Below are 18,394 nucleotides of genomic sequence, written 5' to 3' on the forward strand. Positions count from 1 at the left end.
AAAAATATTTGTTTGACATTTATTTTTGTCAAATTAGTTTATATTTTATCAAATTGACGATTTTACCCTTGAAAAATCTAATGATATCTTCAATTGTCCTTATTTGGGACAATATTCAAAATTCAGGAAAAAATGTGTCACAATTAAAAAGTCAGGGACTAAAATGACACAAGGCCCAAACTATAGGGACTATTAGTGTAATTCATCTTTTTTTTTTTCCGCAGAACAGTAAGGATCTATTAAATTCCCATTTTGCTCTAAAAACTTATTAATCTGATTCCCATATGTGAATAGTTAATTGCAAGGACATGAAAAAAAAAATACAGAAATTAATATATACACCTACCATTAGGGGTGTACGCAGTGCGGTTCGAGTGGTTTGAAAGTAAAATTATGAATCGAATTGCGGATTAGCAGATTGGCAAATTGGGCTGAGATGCTGCATGTTTTCTCTTTTGCTAGGTAGTCTTGGAATCATAGCTTCAGAAGGTTCCAATATCCCCCAGGTACACCGAACTTGTATTGATAGACTTTTTCAGGTCAGAGATTCAGTTCAAGGGCAAATCAGTGTTCCTTCGCCAGAGGCAGGGTAAAAGGCCAGTCAAGCACAGATCACCAGTTCAACAGTGTCCAGCTCAGCGATCATTATCCACCTCACCTGTGCGCAGTTGGGGCTGAGATATCTACTTCCACTTCAGAGAGGGAATACAAACCTGTCCAGTAAAATCCGCAGTTTTTAGTTAATATAGAGGACATGATGCGTCAGCTCCAAAAAACCATGCAGGCTATGCAACAGGATGTTGCCCGCCAGGCAGAAGTGGCTGCACGTCAAGCAGAAGTAGTGGCCCAATAGGCAGAGTTAATTGCCAGGCTGCAATAGCAAACCGGAGCATCTGCTTCGCACCAAGCCCTTCCCTCACCAGGAGCTCTAGCACCCGAGGAGACAGTAAATGTCCAGGAAGAGACGGACATTCCAACAGGGCCAGCTCCGCCCCCGATCCCACCTCAGCTATCCAAGGCACAGATCAACCCACCGGATTCTCCCTCTGAGTTCGAGGTGGACCCCACGGCACTAAAAGTAAGCAAGCTTGAAAAGTTATTCAAGAAATCTCAAGGTGTGAAGTCCATTCCGGACATTGGAGATGGGTATACCGATTCGGTCGTGACTCTGCCAGACCGATTCAAAATGCCACATATCGACCGCTTCGACGGCTCTGGAGACCCAAGGGTGCACCTCCACCTGTTTTCTGATATCTTGAGGCCAATGGGTTTGACCACAGCTCAGAAGTTGTCTCTCTTTGGCCGAACCATGTCTGGGATAGCCACAATCTGGTATGCGAAATTGGAGGACTCCGTGAAATGGAACTGGGAAGAGCTGGCTGAGGCCTTTATTGCTCAATACTCGTACAACACACAGATCGAGGTCACAACTCGTGATCTCGAAGTCACTCGCCAAGAACCTAAGGAGAGTTTCTCAGAGTTCGTGACGAGATGGAGAGCAAAAGCCTCAATGATGACTACAAGGCCTTCCGACAAAGATCAGATCAGGATGATTGTTTAGAATTTACATGGCATGTTGTTGCAGAAAATGATCGTACTACCACTATTTACCTTTCTAGACCTTCATGGAATGGGGGTTCAAATTGAGGATGCCATCCGACAAGGGATCTTTGCAGAAGATAATGAGCTGTTGAAGAGAAATGTTGCTCGCAGTTCCAATGCTACTACCGATGGTAGTGCAGCTGTGAAATGCTCAGAAGTAGACTCTATCACCACTTCCCTCAATGGCCAAAAAACCGCCACTTCAAATCATCCCCAAGCTCGAAAATTCCATCCTCTTTACATGAGTCTCTCTCAAGCTTTGAAAAAGCTGCGAGAAGAAGGGCACCTAGAACTCCTAGAACCCCAACCCCTTCCAAATCCTCTTCCACTAAGATATGACCCAGCTAAATACTGTGCCTATCATCAACAGCACGGTCATGATACAAACCGTTGCATCCGCCTCCGTCATAAGATTCAGGATCTTATTGATAAAGAGACCCTAGCTCCACCCAAAGGACCTCAGGTTAGTATTGACTCGTCACCTCCCCACCTCAACCTCATCCATACGCTACCATCCACCTTCGACCCCAGCATATACATCACCGCAGCCCACCTACCCAAGCCTGAGATGTTCATTCCAGAAAGCATGGACTTATGCATGATGGATGCACCTGGACCCCAATCATCTCAAACCCGTGAGCCCACTACTTCTGAGCTGAAGAGAATGATCGAAGATCTTCAGAGAACTGTGACAGATCTAGCCTCCGGGACATTGGCTCCGTCATCAACCACATCACATACCGGGGAGTTCATGTCAAAAGGCTCCCCAGTCTTGGAACGGGCTGCATTTGAGGAATGCCAATCCCTTGGCAAAGTGGAGGCGAGTGAAAAGAACAAGATAGGGGCGGACATGGATACCCATGAACATCTTCTGTTGGCTGTTGAGGCTTTGAAAGCCGAGGGACTGAACAAAGAGCAAATGCTCGCAGTTGTTGCAAAAACTGTGGACGACATTTTCGCCACTCAAGTTGGGGGCAGTTTGAATTAAGGGGCAAGCCGGGAGAAGGACCGTTGTACCAAGAATGTTCCTTTCAGCTCTTATCCCGTGCTCGGAAGAAATCAGCAAACGCAGTCAGCGCCTGCCAATCCCTTTACTGGTGCGTCTAGCAAAAATCCACAAACCTCGAAGTATCTACTCCGAGGACAGAGGGTCTTCCATGCCCTCTATATGCCTTTATCCAAAGCTCTCCAAATCCTTGTTGAACAAGGCCATCTCAAACCCCTTGAGCCTCGGCCTCTCCCGAACCCTCTTCCGGCTACGCATGATGCTACCCAGTACTGCGCGTACCATCAGCAAACTGGCCATACTATCGACAACTGCTTCTGTTTTCGCCATGAAGTACAGGATCTATTTGACAACAGGGTCATCCTCCCGCCGAACTCAACAAAGTCTATCGACACTGGATCGGTGAACTTGGGAGATAATGTGATGTGATCGAGGGATGAACCAGCTGCGGGTGGCGCTCGATTAACTCCAGACGTAGGAATGGCACGCACTGTTCTGAGCAATATGCAAACACCAGTTTTTATGCTTTCTGACTTGGGTATTGAGTCAGTCTTGTTGTTTTGTATAGAGTCAGTCTTTTCTTACTGAGTCAGTTGGGTTTGTCTTGTTGTACCGAGTCAGTCCTGTTTTGTTAGAGTCTGGTGATTGTAACAACCCTCGTCACTGTTTATTGATTAACCACTGATTACCGTTAAACTGAACTGATTATGACTGATAAGTGAACTGAATAAACTACTGAACTGACCGACTGAAATTGAAACTGAATTGACTGGGTATACCTATTTACTTATAATTCTATCTGTTTGGTTATTTGATTATTTGTTCGTGCTTTTATGTTTAAATTGCAAATTGAAAGCCTTATCGGCGGCCGAATCCGAAATTGATTGATGATTTGTGATCCTTAGAATTAATGTGATTTTATAGTATATTTATCTAAAAACTGATTCGGTATGATTAAATTAGGTTAATTATTAAGAAGTTACATAGTTTGACTTAGCTACAACTTTGCCATTTGAGTGGGCCACTACACCAAACCTTGTCTAAGGCTTAGTCTTGCATTACAAACATTTGCTCAGCCATTATTCTTGAGTGTATAGCCGACTAGAGAGGGAGAATAGGGAGGTAGAGTGAATTCATCTTGAATTGCTTGGAATCTTGAAGAAATTGTGAGAGATTTGCCTTCTTGAGCCTCCATACCTCTAATTCAAGACTTGGGTAAGGAATTTCAACCTCTCCTTGTTGTATTTAAGCTTGTTCATGCGTGGTTCTTGAGCCTTTAGTGATTTAAGTCAAGTTTTGGTCTCATAATGTTGAATTGGAGCCTAGTTCATGCATGAATGCCTTTACTTTGAAGTTTTGAAGTTGTCCTTCATGAAATTGTACATGCATGCTCATATTTTTACAATAGACCATGTTTTCACCTTGTCTTTGAAAGAATTGGCTCAGTAGAGCATGAAATTGAAGCTTGAAATGGTTTAAATTCATGCATGTTTGCATGTTCTTCATATTCATGGAAATTGGTTTGAATTGGATTTATTTGAAACACCCTTGGGCTTTGATTTTACAAATTGAGTTTTGAATCATGTTAAAGTATGAGTTTTGATGTGTTTTCTGGAAAATTGGCCCAAGAGGATCGAAATTTAGGGTTTAAAACTTGGTTTGGAGCTTGAGGTTCAAATCTGGAATTTCCATAATTTGGACTCACGCTCGACCGGGGTGACTGGCGCTCGAGCGTGGAAATCGTGCTCCCAGCATTTTGTTCTGTTTTGAATTCCGCTCGAGCGGAATAATTGACGCTCGAGCGGGGAATTGTGTCTCATGCCCGAGCGGGTGTCGAGCGCCCAATCGAGCGTGATTTTCGCCTATCCAACACTTTTGACTGTTCTGCAGAACGCTTAAGCGGGTAAGTCTACGCTCGAGCAGAAACCTTTGTCTGCATGTCCGCTCGAGCGGATTAACCTACGCTCGAGCGTGACCCCTGTTTTCTAAAAAGTCTGGAAATGCTTTTTCAGGTGCATCTTTGCATCCTCATCTCATCCTAGGCATTCTTAGGCCTAGTTTAAGGCATCCTAATGAGGATATAGATGTAGAACACACCGAGGCAATTAGGGCTTAAGTTATTATCCTTCCTAACTGTGTAACTTAGTGTGTGTTCAATCTGTAACTGTGTAGGGTTGGCGACTGGGGACGCGCTCTAGCTTACTGTAGCCCAGAACTCTGTGAGTAACAACTGTGTAAAGATATGTTCAAAATGATTATCTTCTGAACAATTGAACCGTACTGCTTTCTGAACTGATACTGTTAATTGAATGAATGTATGTCCTATATTCTGAACTGTATTGTGGCATCCTTAGCAACTACTGTTCACTGTTACTGCTACAGAGATCTCTGTCGGTTCCCTCGTTGGAACCACTACTGTTACTGACTGATGGCCATCATTTACTGCTCGGTCTTTTTAAGACCTACTGTTTACTGTACTGTTATGCTAATGGATGTACCACATATGACTGTATCGACTGAACGACTGAAATATTGATTTAATGAACTGTTTTCATTACTATAAGGACATTCATTCTTAACCTCTTTACGCATTGTGTTATTCACTAGACTTTAGCTCACTGTTCATATATATATGTAGGTGTGCAGGCACCAGACCGCAGCTAGAAGCGTCGGGGTAAACTCCAGTTTTGTCAAGCCAACCGTTGTGCCTCACTGCGAGGTTCCGAGCCTGTCAAGCTACGGCTTAGGGGTGTTTTTAAATTCCCCGTCTGTCTTCGTATCTGTCCTATTCGACTGTATAAACTGTTACTGTACTGTGTGATAGGGATTAGGTCCCTGAACTGAATGATTGTATATACGTACATACTGTTTTGTCTGACTGTATATATTTGAATGAAAAGTCTTTTTGGCATACAGACTGTCACAGCTCATTGGACATTGTTTATTTACTGTATTGGTTTCCGCCAGCCCTTGTACTCTGTATTACTGTATTACTATTAAGCAGGCCTTCGGTAATCTCGGATTACTAGCCGGTTACGGTGCTAAACCCATAGGGGCGGGTTTGGGTCGTGACAGTGATTTTGAGGGTGTTACCTCGGACATCACTTGCTTGTTTTGTGTTTGTCTTTTCGTTTTCTTTTGAGTCTGTTTCTGCCGAGGAACCAGTTATGCCAATAGATTTGAATGAACAACAGTGATTTTCACACTCTCGTGTTTACTTCTGCCTTGTGCCAGTTATGCCAGAAGTTCTGAATGAAATAGCAGTGTTTCCATCTACTCTCTTGTGCCCTGAAATTATTGCATTGACCTAAGTTTTTCAAAAAATTTTGAACACTGCGATGAAAACAAAGAGGGAAGAATTCCTCGGGTTTTGCAAAATTTGATCAACTGAGAGGAAGAAAGACATGCTAAGCCCTTAATGAATGAAATCATGTTTGTTAATGTAAGTACTGAGAAGGATCCTGGCTTGATCCAGATTGGTTCTACATTGTCTTTCGCGCGAGCGATTACTCGCTTCTTAAAAGATTTCAAAACAAAAATGTTTTGCGCAGTCCTGCGAAGACCTGTGTGGAATCGCTCTTGAGATTATGCAGCTTAGGATCGCTCTCAACCTTGAGACTCAACCCCCCCCCTTTGCTTTCCAACCTTGAGCCTTAACTCAGAATGTTCAATGGTCAATCGCAATGTGAGGCCTGTGTGGCCAGATTCGAAGCAGCCCTCGACCTAGAGGCAGAAAAATGTCTGATTGTGCTCGAAGAGCCGAAGATGGATCATTCCACAAATCAATGAAGATCGGCAAGAATGCCAAACCCCGGAACGGAGGAAAGAAGAAGACATTGCTGAAGGACAACTGAGTTCCTATTCACAATACTAGGGGCAAATTCAGCCTCTATTGGATGGACACCTACATCGTCAGCGAACAACAGCCATTCTCTTGGATTCAGATGACTTCAGGATTTCAGAACCATTTGACATGGACAAGCTACACTTTTACCCCTGAGAGGCTCACTGGGCTGAAAACCCCGACGGGCGACCCAGGCAAAAGTTAGAGCAAGAAAAAGAAGAAAAGAGAAAAGAAAAGAAAAAATGCAAAGAATGAAAAAAAAAAAAGAGATAAAAAAAGAGATAAAAAAAAGAGAGAAAAAGAAAAGAAATGAAATGAAACGAAAAGAATTGAAAAGAAAAGAAGAACAAAGCTCGCAAGGTTGAAAACCCGGAAGGGCGGCCTTGGCAAAAGTTAGAGCACAAAAGGAGAGGTTAAATACCCGAGTGTACCTTACCCGAACTACGTAAGGCTTGATTCCCATCTTTGGGATACGTAGGCAACTTCATTCTGAAGTCCAGCTGTAAAACACTTCAAATTGATTGTGCCCATGTAATGGTTTTGATCATCTTCGCCTTCTCTGTATCCGAGAATTTGGTTGTGTTCATCACTCTGAGGACTGACTACAATGCGCTGCAGTGCCATTCAAACAAGGGGCAACTTTCTGTTGCCATTCAATGCGCCGCGGTGCCGTTCAAACAAGGGGCAACTTTCCGTTGCCATGCAGCTCTCTTCAAGCAAGGGGCAATTTTCCTTCGAATCTGAAGTTGTGCATCTCAAGAGTAGGTTTTGTGCTCGTTAAGCAGTGACCATTTGCAAAAATAGTTTTTTGAGAATTTTTTTTTTTAATAAGGTTGACTAATTCTCTCGAAAATTATTCCATTCTTTTAGAACTGGACCATTTCTTGGATCCAAAAAAGGAAAATTTTCAGTGCTCATAACCTGACTTGCATGATTTTAAATCAGAAAATTGAACAAACATGTTAATCTAACTCTCATTTTGGTCAAAATTGTTTTAACAGAAAGTCAAAAACAAAAAATGGTCAAAATGATGAACTAGGGGCACAGTTGAGTCAGGTGTTCTATCTTTTCCCCATTGTCAACACACTTGCTAGAAAGGGCACTCTATCTGCCAGAAAGGGCATTCTACCTGCCAGAAAGGGGCACCACTGAAGCTGACCACAAAAGGGCAGAAAGCTCTTACATCCTCCAAGCAACGAGGTATCAAGCCAAGTGCGAAGTACGAGCTGGAATGGGGCAAGATATTACACTCCCTCATCGGGGCAGATCTGATCACGTCCAAACTCTCCAGCAGAGTATTGTCAACCGATGTCAGCTGCAGATTTGCTACACACCCAGTTGTAGCACAATTCCTCTATGGGAGGAATTCACTAGCTGTGCGCAAAAGAAAGAGAATCTAGCAAAATGCTAGGGGCAAGAGCCCGCAACTTTTTGTTTATCCATCAACCACCCAGGGAAGGGATAAAAAATGAAAGATTAAATAATAGAAAGATGTGCGCTGAGAGAAAAGGTGAGCAAAAGGGTTTTGTGAGAAAAGCCGAGCCTGAGGGCCGAGTGATGTGAGAACCACAAATAAGAAAGGGTGGGAAACAATACCCGGAGAAACTAGCTCCTCGTACACCAAGAGGTATCTTGCCTTTGTAACACAGCTAAGTGTTGTGTCTATGTGTTTTGTTTGTCTCGATTCTTGTTTTGAGTCGTTTGAGTGTCAATAAATGTGTTTAGGTTGTTTTACCTTGTTTTTCCTTTGTTGAGTTGTGTTTAGGTTGCTCTACCTTTGTTTTCCATTGTTGAGTCGTTTTGGCTGTGGTCTGTTGCAGGCTCAATACCCGGTTAAGAATTCATTTCTCAATTTCAAAATGAATCGTTTTGTACTTAGGAGTGCCGTGTCGTTCTCCACATTTGTGTAAAACAAGATTTTGTGCTTTCAAAAAAAAAAAAAAAAACCGCAGGGTTCTATCCAGGTCATGTGAGAACAGTAAAACCAAGACCTATCTGAAGCTATATGGGTTCCAGACTGCAAAACAAAAGAAAAGAGGGAAAATTTGGAGCATCCGAGTTTGTTTCAACTTCTACAGGTTCCGTTTTTGCATCCCGTCTTTTCAGATTGGACTGTCTGTTTAGAGTGAGTGTAACAAGCCCGCGGGGGACCTCGCTACAGCTCGGACTCGACTTGGTGTAGTCACGGTTCTAAGTCTGAACCAAAGAGTCCAAATCCGGCAAATCGTTTTGAGAAAACAGATTTTTGAAAGAAGTGCCAAACATGGACTGCTTTGCCAGATACAGAGTCGCCACCTAAATATTTTATTTTGGGAAATTTAGGAAACCCTGACTCGGTGCCAAAAGGCCACGTGTCCGTCATCACCAAAGTTGCCTCGGCTCGGGAACTTGGGTACGATTGGGGAAGGTCACTTCGTGAGCACCCCCGCTCGCCCGGTCATAGACCGGCCTCTACTAACCATGATATCAATTTTTGAAAACATTGTGAGTTCTTATTCCGGTTATTAGCCTAGGTTACTATGTGATGCACACAGCATATAAGTATAGACTGGATCGCCCGAATTGGAACAAAACATTTCATGCTTGTTTATTTGAAAGATGATTTGCTACTCGCAAGTAGGCTTAAAATGCAGATTTTACCACCCGCAGGTGGGTTTAGAAAAGATGGTTTTGCCACTATCTAGTGGGCTTAAAACAAACAGTCGATGATTTATTCCAATCTAAACAACTCAACCTTCACCCACAGGCATTCAGGCAGATATATCATGTAAGCACATAGCCTCATGGTAAGTATGCTATCATGGCATTCACTCACACGCATGCAAGGATGCTAAAGCATAAAAACTCACCGAGTACTCCAAGCCAAAATAGAAACTATGTTAGAAATTATGCATGATCCTAAATATACAGAAATGCCTAATGCAACACATGCAAAATGCAATTATAGTAGGCTCGGCTATTCTAAGATGGCATGTGAAATTCTACAACTATCATGTATTCAACTTGGAATTGAAATACAAATGCAGTTAGTATGATGCGCCGAGCCCGATGCATGCAAAATAGATGAATGAATACAAACATGCTATCATACTGTATGCTAATTTAAATATGCCCTAATCTAACCATCAAAAGCGGATAAATAAAAGGGAGAAAGACGTGGGGTTGGAAGACATACATCACACTCACCCACACTTATTACAGTTGTGCCCTCACTCGGAGGGTCCGAATAAATAATACAGTCTAAATATTACAGTCCCGAATAAAAGAATATTACAGATTTCTAATTAATTAATGAATTAACTAAGAAAGCAAATAAAACTGGCGTGCAAGCCAGGGACTGTCTTGCTTCTGATGGATGATGCATGTCCGGGTTGTCTTGCGCGGAAATCCACCGGAATGCCCCAATTAGCCTCTGTTTACACCTGTTCTTGAAATGCGTGCTGAGCCCAGAAAAATTACTGATTCTTCGTTTTGCTGCAACAGAGAGCAGGAAAGGGGCATAGCAATGTATCTGCACAGATATATGCATGTCTCGATCCTCGTGCCACCCATCACGCATACTGAGGCATGATGGCCGAAGAGTCGAAATGCACAACTCAATATAGGATGAATGCACATGAAACTACAGCTAAAACCTAACTCCATCATGGATGATCCAGAGTGTCGGTGACTGGGGATTTGAGACACATTCCGTCACTCGGAGTACGAAATGTACCTCGTTTCCCGTGCCCGGGCTAACTCCTATTCCGGACACGATGCAATATGCATGATATGCATGAAATGCAACTAATATACAATCCTAACATACACAATGCTATGGAATGACATGCCTCGAAATATGTGCACGCGGGCACGCAAACCGAGAAAATGACGGAATGCTGAAAATGAGGTGCCTTGAAATGCGTGCACACGGGCACGCAAACCGAGGCGATGATAGATACAATGAAAATGAGATGCCTCGAAATGCGTGCACACGGGCACGCAAACCGAGGCGATGACAGATACAATGAAAATGAGATGCCTCGAAATGCGTGCACGCGGGCACGCAAACCGAGGCGATGACAAATGCGATGAAAATGAGGTGTCTCGAAGTACGTGCACGCGGGCACGCAAACCGAGGCGATGACAAATGCGATGAAAATGAGATGCCTCGAAGTACGTGCACGCGGGCACGCAAACCGAGGCGATGACAGATACAATGAAAATGAGATGCCTCGAAGTACGTGCACGCGGGCACGCAAACCGAGGCAATGATAAAATGCAATGAAATGGCATGGAAACGACAAGTGGGCTTATACCAACATGAATTGGGCCTCAGCCACACTCACATCGGATGCCGATGGCAGAAAATGAAGTGCCTCGAAATGCGTGCACGCGGGCACGCAAATCGAGGCGATGCAAAAGCGATGCGAATGACATGGAAAATGCAACATGGACTTATACTAACATGAGAGAGCCTCAGCCACACTCACATAAGATGCCGGCGGACGAAAATGAAGTGCCTCGAAATGCGTGCACACGGGCACGCAAACCGAGGCGATGATAAGATGTGATGAAATAACATGGAAATGACAAATGGGCTTATACCAACATGAGTGAGCCTCAGCCACACTCACATCGGATGCCGATGGCAGAAAATGAAGTGCCTCGAAATGCGTGCACACGGGCACGCAAACCGAGGCAATGATAAAATGATATGAAATGACATGGAAATGATATGCAAGCATACTAATGGAATTTCAGCAACAAAATATGAGGGAAAACAGTCCCGAAATGAAGCGAAATGACATGAAATGCAAGGAAATGTCCCGAAATGCAACATTAGGCATCCGAAATGGCCTATAGCCATACTAAACATGCACAACATGGACATGCAATGCAAAGACAGAAGCTAGACAGTCCCAAAATAAGCATTTTTCCAGTTATAAACATGGCCAAACAGCAAATATAGGTATGGCAAAAATAGCATACAAGAATAGGGGCCAAGATAGGGGTAATGAAGCAAGTGGTATAAGCTAAACCCAAACTGAAAAAATTCCTTCTACAACACTGAAGATGGACCAAAAATATGAACATTTACAGTATATGGCAGCCTCAAAATCAGTATACAAACATGCTAAAAATATGATGCAAAATAAGGCTCAAAAGGTGCTAAAACATGAAGTGTATAAACTAATCACCAAACAGGAAAAAAGTGTGAATGAAACATGAAGTATAGGCCAAAATAAGACCTCTTTCAGTTCGGACCAAGGTCCAAAAACAGAAGCAAAGAGAGCTATTAATTTATGCAAAAATGGGGCTAAATAGGAGATATAACTACAAGTGACATATGGAAACACCAAACAATGTTGAGCCCTTCTCCAATGTTGAAGAGGGGCTCAAAATATGCCTCATATCGGTTTACAACATGCTCGAAAATAAATTGCTCATAGGTCAAAAAAGGCATACAAAATCATGACATACAACATGGTCAATGAAGCAAGTATATTATGGAGAGCTCAAACAAGGTTGAGCCCTTAATGAGAAGTGATGATGAGCTCAAAATATGGTCCTTTTCAGTTAGGACCGAAGCTTGAAACCAAAAAGAAATGAGGCTTAGAAATAGATCAAAGGAAAGGGTCAAAAGGATCAAAGTGGAACTTACCCTTGAAGATCTAGACTTTGGTTGCTTCTTGGATGGATTTGCTGCTCCTTTGGCCTTCAAGAATCCTTCCTAGCTGCTGGAAATGAGATAGTGGTGGTAGAGTTTGGTGGTATAGAAGGAATGGAGGTTAATGGACTTAGGGTTTTTGAAGAATTGAAGAAGATGAAGATGGAGTTGGCTATGGAGTTCTTAAGATCAAATTTTCTAACCCCCTAGAAGAAGGTCCTCAGCTGGTTATATGGTCAAGAAAGGGGGTGTAAAAGGGGGGTCAAATGGAGAGGAAAACTCTCTCCCAAAATATCCCCCGGATACAGAAAATATCTGGGGGATATTGCCTCACAGCTGGAAGGGGCACAGTGAGGAGAGCACGGCCGGCCGCTCACTTTGGCCGGAGGTGGCCGGCCGGCCACACCCCCTAGCCGGCCGGCTAGGGGTCAAAAGGGTCAACCATCTTTTCTGGCCGGCCAGGTATTGGGGAGGTAGGCCTATGTGTGTACAACACAACCATGTAATTGAAATTCCAAGAAAGTGGGCCCAAGGGGTTCAACAGTGGCTCGGAAAGTGGGGTTCAAAAGGGTCAAGTGACCTTAATGGCCGGCCATGAACTTTTAGGGGCCTCTCAGATGTGTAGATCACAGATATGTGGTTCAAAGTTCGAGAAAAAGGGTCCAAGGGGTTCAACATTAGCCCGGAAGAAAGGGGTCAAAAGGGTCAGGTGACCTTAATGGCCGGCCATGAACTTTTAGGGGCCTCTCAGATGTGTAGATCACAGATATGTGGTTGAAAGTTGGCAACGCTGGCTCTAAGGTATTCAACATTAGCCCGGAAGTTGGAAAAACGGGCGCCGGGAGGCTCCGGAGGAGAGATAACTGGTTGCTGCAACAATTGCTGGCCTCCCACCCTTCAGTGACCTTCCCTGTGATAAAACAGAGGTACCTGCCAAAAATGAACGAAAACCATTGCAAAACGAATGTTCCGGGGGCAAAACACGCATTTCGAGGTCCCGGAAATGGGCTGTTAAGCACCGAAAATTGTATTTGACCTCGAAGTGGGTTTCTCAGCCCTCAGTGTCCCTCAAAATGGATGAAATAGGATGTATGCCAAAAATCAGAGCAAACGGAGATGGTTAGGTGGTCCCGAACCGAGGCACACGGCCTGACGGCTCCGAAAACCGGGAACCGGACTCCGAAATGGGCAAAATGGCCTACGGCCACCAAATGTAGCCTACGGACATTGAGAGATGGTCTACGGGACCTCTCCCTCCCCTCAGGAAAAGAAACGGAGAAAACCGAGTCTGGCTCGCAAACCGAGACAAGGCACAGAAAAGGGTTTGGAAGTCCGGAGGCAGGGCTCACAGCCGCGACTCTGAAACTTCTGAACAAGTACATTATGCAACATCACCAAGCGCTTAATCGGTGACGTCTGAGTCTTAAGGTCGGTCAAAAATGGGGTGTCTACAGTTGCCCCTCTTTGACAGAACTCGGAAGTCACAAGTGACGGGAGTGAATGTCAAAGCCTAGAGACGACCCATTTTTGACAAGGCCGAAGACTCAGACAAACATACAAGATAGAAAAAGATGTGCCCGCAGGCATGCCCGCAGGCAGGGGGCAAAATGCAAATGATATGCAAGAAGCCGAAGGTAGCCCGATGATCGTGCAAATGCAGCTAGCTGTAATGAGGCAAGTATTCGCAAATAGATGCAACAATTTTAAGCAAGAATGCAAAGCGACAACTACATTTCATGCAGTTAAGAACGCGGGGGATTATTCAATCCCCGCCATGTCTCACACGGAGAAGATACGATACCTGCGCGATTCGTCTGGTCGTACCAACCTCGATTGAACCGTACATACAATATCGTGCCTGCAAGAGAGAGAAATTGCAACAAGCACAATATGCTAACAACATATATTCAATGTGATTTCGAAAGTTTGACACACGCAGTGTTTGTGAGTGGATGCATCGTAATGCAAGAATGAGATATGTGTGACGACGCATGCTCAAACACAGAGGTATACAAATATCGAGAAATGTACATGACAATGCGAGTATGTCTATGAGAATGCAAGATAGTACAAAACGAGCATGAAACAGGGTGTTCATTTGTCATGAAACAACGAGTACGGAAACGCGTGTTTCGGCGAAGGTAACTTGATCACGACCTCTGATCCACTTCTTTGAAAGGTTACAGCTCATTCAAAAAGGATACACTTTGATTTCGATGAATGATGATGAGACACATGTCAGCACTCGAAACCGAAGTCCGGACGGAGCAATTTTGCGGCCGGAAGTGTACGTTTCTTGAACTTTTTCAGGTCCCGGGAACTCCGATCTTCCTCAAAATTTGCAGAGAGCTAGGTGAGTATGTGGGGAGCATGGCCGGCCGTTTATCTTCCCAAGGGGGGGTGTCCAACCGTTTTCTAAAAAAGCTAATGGCTGGCCGGCCATTTCTGCAAAAAGCAGATGGCTGGCCAGCTATTTTTAGAGGCCGACCGGCCGTGCCCTTTTCCCAGGGGTATTTTCGTCTTTTTGCCTCCTTTTTGCATGCATTTCATCCAAGGCTTGAAGCCTATAAATAGCAGCCGAACCCCATTTCATTCCTTGCCTCTTTCAACGCTTTTCTCTCCAGTTTTGAGTTTTACGCGCGTTTTCCAACGCCTCGCGCAAATTGTTTTCGTAAAAACACTTAGTTTTAAACACTTTGGAGCGATTAAATTCCGGCTTCGGAGCTTCTTTTTGCATTTTCAACACTTGAGGTAAGTTCATCTTAATATTTAGAATATTTTCTCGGGAGTTGACTTTTGTTGACTTTTTATTTTTCGAGAGTTGACTTTTGTTGACTTTTCCAATTTTTGCGCATTTTGCTCATTTTTGCTTCCCTTTTGCAGATTCTTGAACATGGCGGGCAATTCTCCCCACGGTGGAGGCTTTTCAGGTGCCGGTGATGACTGAAAATTGAACACGCAGCCCAAAATTCAAATTCTCTGAACACGCAGCCCAGGTAGATAGTGAACACGCAGCCCACAAATTAACTGAAAATTGAACACGCAGCCCAAAATTCAAATTCTCTGAACACGCAGCCCAGGTAGATAGTGAACACGCAGCCCACAAATTAACTGAAAGTTGAACACGCAGCCCAAAATTCAAATTCTCTGAACACGCAGCCCAGGTAGATAGTGAACACGCAGCCCACAAATTAACTGAAAGTTGAACACGCAGCCCAAAATTCAAATTCTCTGAACACGCAGCCCAGGTAGATAGAATTTGCATGTAGTTTATTTTACTTCGTCGGCACACAGCCCATTTCATCTTATTGGCACACAGCCCATTTATTTCATTATTGACACATATATTCATTCTGAATGCAGGGTGGTTCCCGCAGTGTGCGAGGGTATGGTTCTACCATGGCACGGGATTGGTATGCTGAGCTCCCGGAGGGCGTCAGGGGTTTGGTAGACTTGGCAGGGTTTGGGCCCTTCTGCGCCGGGTTGTCACGCTGTCCTGCTAGGAGGACCTTGATGGCAGCTTTGGTAGAGAGATGGTGGGACACCACCAATTCCTTTCATTTCTCTGCTGCCGGGGACATGACTATGACCCCTTTTGATTTTGCTGTATTGACCGGCCTTGATGTCGGAGGTTGGGCCATCCCATACGATGAGGATATGGGCGAGTGGGAGGCCGCCTGGATGTATTTGTTGGGGGCTCGCCCACCTGTTGACAGGGTCTCTGGGAGAGTCCGCTATACTTGGTTTTCCTCCCATTTTCGGCGGGCTGAGATGATGCCCGAGACTCCTGAGGAGACAGAGCAGTATACTCGTGGCTTCCTGATGTTCCTCTTCGGGACTACCCTGTTCGCCGACAGAGGGAACACCATTGGGCTATATCTGTTGAGCGCTCTAGTCGACCTATCACAGGTCAGTAGATATGATTGGGGTGGCGCTGGCCTGGCTACCCTCTACTTTTACATGAGCGCGACCTCCCGCGGGCGGGGCGATTTGCTTGGCGGCTACTGGAGAGCTTGGGAGGTACTTTCTGTCCCCTCGATTTACATTTCTGCTCTTCATTACTTGTACATTGCACACACAGCGTACTTTTACAGTCTGCATTTTGCTCTCAGCATTTCGTATTTACATTCTGCACTGCTCTTCTCAGTTATGGGCTTATGTATATTTCCCATCGTTAGCCCCAGTGCTGGAGGTGGTGGGGATTCCCGTGACCCCATATTCATTGATATTTGAGGGCCCGCACCGGGCGAGGCCTCGAGAGACCCTGGTTCGCCTGCGACAGTACTTCGACACTGTGCGACACTCAGAGGTACTTCAGAAGTTTCAGTCCTTTTCATTTTCATCTTTGATTTGTTCTGTATATTCTTGTTCTCTGATTGGTTTATACATTTATCATCCGCAGATTACTTGGCAGCCTTGGGCACCTCTGGGTGATGATCTCTTACTTCAGTATACCGGAGCATCAGGCATCTCCCGGTATAGGGTCCTGCTCGAAGGGCCAGTCGGCAGAGTCTGGTTCCTGGGGGAGCGCTTTCTGTGCCAGGTACGGGGGTATCTTTCCCAGGATGTTCCCGCGGTACCTCCGGCTAGTATGCGGACCGCTGACGGGCTCTCTTACTCAGAGGTAGTCGGCGCCATGCTAGGCAGCGATGCTTTGTTATATGTTGCGGAGGGGGACTACGCCACCTACCGTCACATATATTTGATGCCTCCATTGACAGAAGCTCGTATTCCGATGATGAGACCTGCCGGTATGTCGTCCTCGGATCAGGCTCAGGCTCGGGCTACAGACATCCCTTCTTCTAGCAGGGCTGGCGCATCTAGAGGTGGGAGTAGACCGTTTCCTCCGAACCCGTCGATTCATCCTCATCTGGGATGGCCAGATATGCCTACTGAGTTGATGGCGTGGCAGTATGGGACTAGCTCTCCGATTCCAGTTCCACTAGAGCCTCGGATGCCCAGTGATCGATATGCCATTGATCCGGACTCACCGCCGGTACGCTCCACTTTCGTCATTCATCATTTCAGATGTTTAAATACTCATTTGTTCACTGATGATTATGAACTCATTTTTGCAGCCATCGCGAGGGTACATGGAGGAGATGGTTGAGCTGGTGGCCACACTCGAGGGCATGGTCCTACGCAGGGAGGCACAGTTGTCTGTTGCGGGCATTCAGGTACCCTTCAATTTTTTGGCATTTGTCATACTTCTGATGACATGCTGATTTCTACTGCATCGATAGACTACTTGTGTAGAGCACATCTGACACACACCTCACTTGTACACTGTATTTACATGCACCCACTTTACGTAGCTTTTGCTTGTATCTGCATCTGATGTATATATTCGGACTGATGTATTTGAATTGAACTCTTTGTTTTCAGATGCCTTCATGGTCCGGTCAGCCACAGACCAGGCCACCTGGGCCTCATTGGGGAGCTGGGCCATCTGGGCCTTATCAGGGAGCTGGGCCATCCGGGCCTTATCAGGGGGAGGGGTCATCTCGGCCTTCCCGAGGAGCCGGGCCATCTAGGCCATTTCGAGGAGCTCGAGGGGGGCCTGTCCGCAGACGCAGGGCTCATGTTGTGGAGGTGGAGTCTGATGAGGAGGAGGAGGAGGAGGCTACCGACCGTCAGTTCGAGACATCTGTCGAGGAGGGAGGCTCCGGTTTTGGCTCGGGGAACAGAGGCGAGGCTGAGGAGGATCCTGAGGACGACAGCTCCGACTCTGATGATGGTGTGGAGGTTGTTCCACAAAAGAGGACCAGGCGGGCTTCTCGTTCCCGTGCCCGAGGATTTTGATGTTGTTATTTCCATGCTTTATTTTTCTTTTTACTAGTAGTTTGTAGCACTTTGCACATTGTTAGGCAGTTTTGTTTTTGTAAAACCTGTACCTTTTGTCCGTTGTAAAGCATGATGAAATGAAATAGCTTTTGAAAAGGTGTTTGTATTTTGAACTTTTAGTATCGTATCGCATCAATTTGTTTTGCACAAGAAATGAATTTGAATGGTAATGCGCATTGTAATCACCAAATCAGGTAGTGAACCGACGCAACAAACTAAACAACCCAACTTACTAAGATATAACAGAATCTTTAGCAAGTTTACAACTCGATAAGCAAAAAGCAACAATGCAAACAAACAAGACTTTAACAAAATTTGCTTAAACAGAGAGCAAGGACTCAAAACACAAAACACGTCCGCTCGACAAACAACTGATAAACAAAGTACAACAACTCGATAAGCAAAAAGCTCAAAAACAAAAGGTGTACTTCTGACGATCTGGGCATCG

At 44.9% G+C, this 18,394-nt stretch overlaps 1 protein-coding gene across 1 annotated transcript; it reads left to right on the plus strand.

Annotated features, from left to right (window-relative positions):
• The first annotated feature begins 778 nt into the window (after positions 1-778).
• On the plus strand, positions 779-17,904 carry LOC145824130 (uncharacterized). Its single transcript, XM_082923725.1, has 5 exons — positions 779-838; positions 16,250-16,411; positions 16,505-17,098; positions 17,181-17,279; positions 17,488-17,904. Exons 1-5 carry the CDS (start codon positions 779-781, stop codon positions 17,902-17,904), a joined length of 1,332 nt encoding a protein of 443 aa, XP_082779851.1.
• The last annotated feature ends 490 nt before the right edge of the window (positions 17,905-18,394 follow it).

The sequence above is a fragment of the Camellia sinensis genome, chromosome 4 (assembly GCF_055761805.1).
Source record: "Camellia sinensis isolate YWXY chromosome 4, ASM5576180v1, whole genome shotgun sequence".
Lineage (NCBI taxonomy): Eukaryota > Viridiplantae > Streptophyta > Magnoliopsida > Ericales > Theaceae > Camellia > Camellia sinensis.

Excerpts from the sequence above, each read along its gene's own strand:
- LOC145824130 (XM_082923725.1), top strand. The coding sequence starts at position 779 with ATGCAGGCTATGCAACAGGATGTTGCCCGCCAGGCAGAAGTGGCTGCA. Across the intron at positions 839-16,249 it reads TGGCTGCACGTCAAGCAGAA|TTATGGGCTTATGTATATTT; the intron begins GTAGTGGCCCAA and ends TGCTCTTCTCAG. Across the intron at positions 16,412-16,504 it reads ACACTGTGCGACACTCAGAG|ATTACTTGGCAGCCTTGGGC; the intron begins GTACTTCAGAAG and ends TATCATCCGCAG.